General features: G+C 37.3%; 1 protein-coding gene across 1 annotated transcript in view; it reads right to left on the minus strand.

Moving 5' to 3' along the window:
• LOC107679954 (mitogen-activated protein kinase kinase kinase 11-like) overlaps positions 1 to 7,448 on the minus strand; it is a 31,523-nt gene that overhangs the window by 11,944 nt on the left and 12,131 nt on the right. Inside the window, exons 2-4 of the mRNA XM_016475684.1 lie at positions 3,895 to 4,075; positions 1,168 to 1,412; positions 170 to 277 (exon numbers count right to left, since the gene is read on the minus strand). Coding sequence (XP_016331170.1) covers positions 170 to 277; positions 1,168 to 1,412; positions 3,895 to 4,075 — 534 coding nt within the window. The remainder of the gene's footprint in view (positions 1 to 169; positions 278 to 1,167; positions 1,413 to 3,894; positions 4,076 to 7,448) is intronic.

The raw sequence follows: 7,448 nt of genomic DNA on the forward strand, positions 1-7,448 counted from the left end.
TTCTACCAAATATTACTTTGTTTGTCCGTTTGTATCTTCCTCTTAATTTTGAATCTGTTTAATGCCTTTCACTTGTATTTGAGAATCTCCAGATCTTGTTCGATGTGATGTAGTGTTCTGTAAGGTATGGAAGAATAAGTGAAGGAATGAGATGTCCAGGCAAACTCACGCTGTATCGCTCGGAAGCGCGGACCGATGGACGGAGAGCCCAGATCCGGAGAGTTACGCCTCTTCTCCAAACACGGAGACGCCTGGACCGTGATCTTATGGATAAAATCTGTACAGCAGAAAACAAGCAGTATTTACATTCAGATCACGACAAACACAACAACTGCAACACACTACAGACAAAACCACTGAGATTCTGCTCTATGTTGCTTCCACAACATGCCTTCTTTCAGACTAGTGGAAAGAAAACATACGTCACACTCATTGAAGTGTTTATTGTATTGCACGGTCTATTCGTGTCTGTAGATTTCAATTACAATACAGATCTTTAAAGAGTTTTTCCTCCACTTCAGCAGCCCTTACACACATCAAAACTTAGAGTTTTATACCTCTCTACATTCTGAAGGTTTTTACTGTGGGCTTTGTTCATATTTCATTCACATGAGTTTTTATTACATTTTATTCCTAAAAACGTGGTAAAAATGCACTTATTTCGATCTGTTAACAGTATTTTCTGATTTATGGATTGATAAAAAGAGAAATCCAGAATCCCTTCAGTAAAAACCTTTAACTCTAATATGTCAACAAAATCAAACAAGAATAATGAACCTGACTTTAGATTTCTGTTCTGGACATTTCTGCAAATGAGTGCATGTTTAATGATATAATGCCTCACATTTAAACATAAGACTTCAGAAATATAAAACTATTGTCTTTTTGTACTGTGTTTAATTAACAGTGTAAGTATGTTGATATCTGTGAGTTCATTTTTAACCCGGTTCACCTTTGGCGTCTCATTTTAACAGCGAAACCACTGTTGAGTACAATACGGTTAATTATTACTAACGATGTGAAGAAGTGTGTGTTTTCTGTGTTCTGTTACATGTTCCCTTATCATTTCCATTCTAGTGTCACAACAGCTCATTACTGTGCATCTGCAGCTCATTAATAAAGAGAGTGTAATAATTATCATCATCTTTATATGACGTGAAGCCTCACCCTGCGGCATGCTGATCTTCTCTCCGTTCTTCACCTTCAGCTTGTGCTTCTTGAAGGTTCCCTTGCGCTTCTTGACGTTGGGTTTCTGGTTGTGGTTGAGGTGCAGGATGAGCAGCGATAGCTCGCGCTCGAACACGTCTTGCTCCCACTGCGCTAACTGCTGCTCGCGCTGACGCAGGAACTCCTCGTGAGACTTCTGCTCCAGCGCCGCGCGCTTCAGCTCCTCCTCGCGACGTTTCGAAGCGCTCGAAACACCACACGCTAGTGACGCCTGCTGGTCAAAACTGTGTAAATGCAACAAAAACTGCTTTTTACAAACCCAATGCAAATGCTTTCTTGAAAAGAATAATATATTAAATGCAATCAAAATAATGAAATACCATTAAATATGAAGTGTCTGTATAATATGTGTTTTTAAAATAATTATTATTAATTTGCAGGGCTTGTTTTGTTTGTTTTATGGAGAGCTTAAACAGGCCAGTAAGAGACTACAACTCATCCTTTTAATTACACACGTCTCGTTAAAAATGTCTACAAATTGATAAAACTGATCCGAGATCAGAGACGCTGGGAGGCGAGCTCAATGAACTCACATGATTCACGGATTCAGAGATCAGAGATCGCCCCCCAAAGGCAAACTATTGAAATTTCGAAACAATTATGACGTAACGAAGCCTCGTTTACTGAAATCACGTGACTTTGGCATTTTGATACGCGCTCCGAACCACTGTTTAGAAACAAATGGTTCGCAAAGGTTTTGAAGCTTCATGAAGCAGTGTTTCAAAAAAGTTTTTAGTTACATTGTTCCGCCATTAGATGGCGACAAGAGACTGTTTCTGAAGAATTAATGCTGGATCAGATGCAGGTAATAATCACACCCGCTCAATCCGTCTCTTCATAATACTCTACTATACATAATACACAGCTTTTAATACAGTAATACAATAAGCTTTCAATGAAGCAACTCAACGTTCCTTTGTTACTGGTTCTAAAGAGACGTTTTGTAATTAGTAATGGAGGCTTGGGCTCAGCTGTTAAACTGTCAACTTTAGATTTGAATCTGTGGCGGAAGGAAGTAGTTCTGCACAAAAGAGGGCTTTTAAAGAAACTCCGTTGTTATTTTGTTTATGTATTTACACACTTGTGCCATCGAACTGTTGTATAAACGCAATATCACACTCGTAGAAGTGCACAGAGGTATGCCAATACATACGTAGACAGGCAGGTAGGAAAGCCAATTAAAATGCTCGGACCGAACGTTTTGATTGGACGAACATTTCTTGGTCCTATGCCTTCCACAGAATGTATAAATACAGATAAATACATTTAGACCACTTAACTTAATGATTGCTATCGGGATGTGAAGAGAATTTCAACCAGCATAACAAAAAATGTTTCTGAAGACAATCACCTATTGCACCTTTAAGTCTAGACCCAGACTAAAATGTAAGTCTGAGCTGTGTCAAATGAAAGAAACTTGCACTGACTGATCTTAAAATATATCAGTGTGTTTATTTTGTCTCAAGATGCACACCAGTAATGTGTTTTCTAAGGCATGTTTATGAAAAATTTCTTAAATGTCCTAATTGAACTATGGCCTAATCCTGGCTTAGTCTAAGCCCTGTCTGTGAAACCAGGCCTATATTTACAATATGCTTTGATATGAATATTACAGCACTGAAAAGCTCAAAAAAGGCTAAAACCTTTCATGTCTGATTAATTATAACTGCTGTAAAAGTTCATATGGTGCATTTAATGCATGGTATATATACATATATATATATATATATATATATATATATATCAGCAGTTTTCTGAGCTTTCTGATAGAAAAATCACAGAATTTAAAAGCTCAAATTAAGCTCAAACTTTTTTAGTGACTGTTTCATTAGTGGATGTAATACATTATTTTTCATTGCATTGATTTGTGTTGTAAATTCAAAGCTGTCAATTATAGACATTTTACAACATCAAATGACTTTTTTAGCTAATGGCTTCCTGAAGTCATGTTTAAGGATGGGATAAGTGAAAACACATAATGACTATCAGTAAAACATGATTTGTTCAGGCTCTTTCCTGCAGTTTGACATCACTCGGTCTGAATTTCCCTTTCACAGATTCATCAGAGCTTCATCTTTAGCTCCTGACTTCAGCCATTATTACATAACTGTGTAACAGCGGCAGTGAGTTAATCATATGATCTCCAGTAGTGGGTTAACCGGTAATTCCTGAAGAGCAGAAGAACGTCATCTAGTACTGAAGTCTATAAACTGCAATAACTGCAACTCATCAGCAGCTAGAATAAAGCCTCAGTTGAAGTACAAAATGTACAGTTTCAACCTCAGCAAGTGAAAACCTCAGACTAAATCATGATTAAAAGTGCTGAGAACATGCATGTGAAGACTTCATCATTCATTATTTTCAGAATATCTCCACTGTGTAAGAGAGAGTGGTGCAAATGGTTGCCAGTTTGTGAATAAATTAAACAGAGCTGCAAATAAGGCGATCATCAGCACTTTTTCCAGAGTGTGTGTATAGTTGCCAGATCGTGGAGATAAATTAAACACAAAGTCCTTTTAAAAAAAGAAGAAGCTCTGATTGAGGGGATTTAAACCCTTGAAATCTGGCAAACGCAAGGGGAAAAAGGTAATCAATAAGTGTTTTTCGCCAGTTTTCATTAACGCTGACCTCACGGCAGACGTGTTTTCTCAGAGGAAACTTGCTCACCTCCAGACGTCGCTGCCTTTGGAGAAGGTGGATGATTTGATAACCTCCGGTGCCATCCAGGCGTAGGTTCCCGCCGTGCTCATCTTCGTCGTCTTGTGCCACTCGCGCGCCAGACCGAAATCTGTGATCTTCAGGGTTTTGCCCTCAATGCTGTCCTTCTCCACAGGCTCCGCCAGCAGAACTGACACACACACACACACACACACAGAGATAGATGTCAGAAATACTGTCTCGATAATGTTTTCCCTCCAAAAACAATGTGCACCATACAAACACAGACCACACAACGACAGCAGGAGACACACACACACACAAAATATCTTTCACATCCTCCTCTAAACCATCAACAATCACACGATACTTGTCAACTGCTGTTTAACTATTTAATAGTTCATCTTTTAATGTCCAGTTTTATGTCCAGTTTGACAAGTCACCTTTATTTTTATAGCACTTAATACACTAGAGATTGCTTGAAAGAAATGAGTCCTGTGATCCTAGATGTATGAGATCGATGTTGTGAAATGTGCTGCAATGTTATTTAGAGAGGAACAGAGAAGGCCAGGAAAGTAAACATTTAAATACATAAATAAGTTCAAAAATAAATAAATAAATATTTATCTTATTTACATAACAGTAAGTAGTAAGTAATTAATAAATAAGTAACTAAAAGATAAATATTTATTTACTTAAGTAAACAATATGTACACCAATACAAAAATAAATATAAATATTATCTTATTTACTTAAGTTAATAATTAAATACATAAATAAAAAAAGAAGCAAATAAGTAAATTAAAAGGTAAAAAAAAGTAAATGAGCAAATAAATAATTAATAAAAACAAAAACTATTTTTGAGCATGGTTATATATTCTCTCTATGAAGCCTCTATTATACACCATATGGACAAAGGTATTGGGACTCCTGAACATTAAACCAGCAGGGACTTTTATGACATAGCTTTCTAAATAAACAGACGTTAATATGGAGTTGGTCCCCTTCTCCTCTGGGAAGGCTTTCCAAGAGGTTTTTGAGTGTTTCTGTGGTAGTTTTTGCCTATTCATTCAGTAGATCCATTAGATGAGATTCATTCAGACTACATTGCTAAAACTGTCCAGTCCTGCAGATTTGCTTTATACAACATTAGGAAGATCAGGCTCTTTCTTTCAGAACATGCAACACAACTCCTTGTTCAAGCTCTTGTTCTGTCCAGGCTGGACTATTGCAATGCTCTCTTGGCAGGTCTTCCAGCCAGTTCTATCAAACCTCTATCTAGCAAGATTAATCTTTAATGAGCCGAAAAGAATACACGTCAGACCTCTGTTCATCAATTTGCACTGGCTACCAGTAGCTGCTCGCATAAAATTCAAGGCATTAATGTTTGCCTACAAAACCACCACTGGCTCTGCACCACTTTACCTAAATTCATTACTTCAGAGTTATGTTCCTCTAGAAGCTTGCGTTCTGCAAGTGAACGACGCTTTATTGTGCCATCCCAAAGAAGCACAAAATCACTTTCACAGACCTTTACATTAACTGTTCCCTCCTGGTGGAATGACCTGCCCAACTCAATCCCAGCAGCTGAGTCCTTAACCATCTTCAAGAAACGACTAAAACACATCTGTTCCACCTTTATTTGACCCTCTAACTCTAGCACGCTCTATTCTAACTCTATTCTTTAAAAAAAATAAAAACATGCCCCTTTTAGACTTGCACTCTACTATTTACTAACTGCTTGTTTTCTAAAAAGAAAAAAACTAACACTAGCTTGCTCTATTCTTTTTATATTCTATCTGCTTTCTTTTTATTTATTATATAATTAAAAAAAACCTTGCTACGTGTGCTGCGTTAAGCTAACTGAGACTTGTTATAGCACTTGTGTATCATTGCTCTCTTGTTGATTTTGATTGCTTCTATTGTCCTCGTTTGTAAGTCGCTTTGGATAAAAGCGTCTGCTAAATGACTAAATGTAAATGTAACTGTAGATCGTTTGTGAGGTCAGACTGTGTGATTGGTCAGTGCACAGAACAGGTTTCCACTGCTCCAGAGTCCAGTATCTGTGTGCTTTACTCGCTCAGCTGTATGCCGTGAAAATTCATTCATGAAGCTTCTGCTGAGAGTCGCTGCTGTTCATAAACACTTCCAGTTACAGCTGAGCATCCGGCAGTGATGAAACACACGGAGAAGCTGGCATCCTATCACCGTATCACGCTTCTATCCACTGGGCTCCTCAGAATGACCCTTCTTTCACAAAGGTGTGTAAATGCAGACTGCGTGGCCTTGATTTAACACACCTGTGGCGACGGGTCTGATTGAAACCTGAATTCAGTCATGAACAGTGTTGGGCAGCAAGGCATTACTTAGTAACGCGTCACTGTAATTTGATTACTTTTTTAGTAACGGAGTAATTTAAGGCATTATAATTTCCAAATTATATATATATATATTTTTTTTTTTTTTTTTTTTTTTTTTTTGTGGGGGAGAGACTCGTGTGTGTGTGCGGGACTCCTGGAAAATAGACATATCTAAACATAAAGTATCTAAAAAACAAATAAATTGTTATTCACCTATTGCACAAAAGCAACAAGAACTAATATAAAATAAAAACCATTAACATGCGCAAGCATAGGCAGAGTTTCTATTTATAACACGTGTTTGCAGCGTTGAGCAATGTTGATTTCTGGAACACAATGGCCAATCAGAGGTGTTAGAATCCACTCAGAGTTCCTGTGCAGTGCTGAAATTTGCATGCTCACGAATCCTCTCATTATAACACACAAACTGTAGACATTATGAAAGATTCATTATGTATATATTTATTGTGCTATCACAGAGCTTTGTGAGACTGCAATGAACTGAGATAAAGGAAGCGCCCTTTGCTGGCATTCTGACATGCCAAACCATGTACGCAGCAGCCTATGCTTGCATTTAGTTAAAAATAAAAGTGGTTTGCGAATGTTGATGCTTTAATAACAAACATGTATCAGAAGCGTATATGCTGGGATGTTGTGACTAGGTGACACAAAACTAAATTTTTTATGTAAATTTCATGGACGTACAGAAAAACGTTACAATTAGTAATGTAATTACTTTTGAAATAAAGTAATCAAAAAAGTAACTTGATTACTTTTAAAAGGAGTAATCAGTAATTTAATTACATTTTCAGAGTAACTTGCCCAACACTGGTCATGAAGAGGCGTGACCCAATGCTATTGTCCATATAGTGAATGCAGTATATATAGAAATATGATTATATATCGGAAATTTTAAAAACACACAAAGAACAAGAGATCTGCCTGTCTCTTTCTCTGTAGGAAGACAGTGTGTGTGTGTGTGTGTGTGAGTGTTAGACTTGTGCCGGTATTCGGTAATGCGATATATCACGGTAATGAATATGCACGATAGTATTATTGTGGGCACTTCTACATACCGTGAATAATTATATATTACAAATTATTCAGAATTTTGAATGCATTTTAAGAATACTTTTCCCATCAACTGGTCAAAATGCACAACACCGCTGTATGCTGCGTGAAAGACGCGCACTCTGATGTAAA

Source organism: Sinocyclocheilus anshuiensis, unplaced genomic scaffold (genome assembly GCF_001515605.1).
Source record: "Sinocyclocheilus anshuiensis isolate Anshui unplaced genomic scaffold, SAMN03320099.WGS_v1.1 scaffold1916, whole genome shotgun sequence".
In the NCBI taxonomy this organism is placed as follows: domain Eukaryota; kingdom Metazoa; phylum Chordata; class Actinopteri; order Cypriniformes; family Cyprinidae; genus Sinocyclocheilus; species Sinocyclocheilus anshuiensis.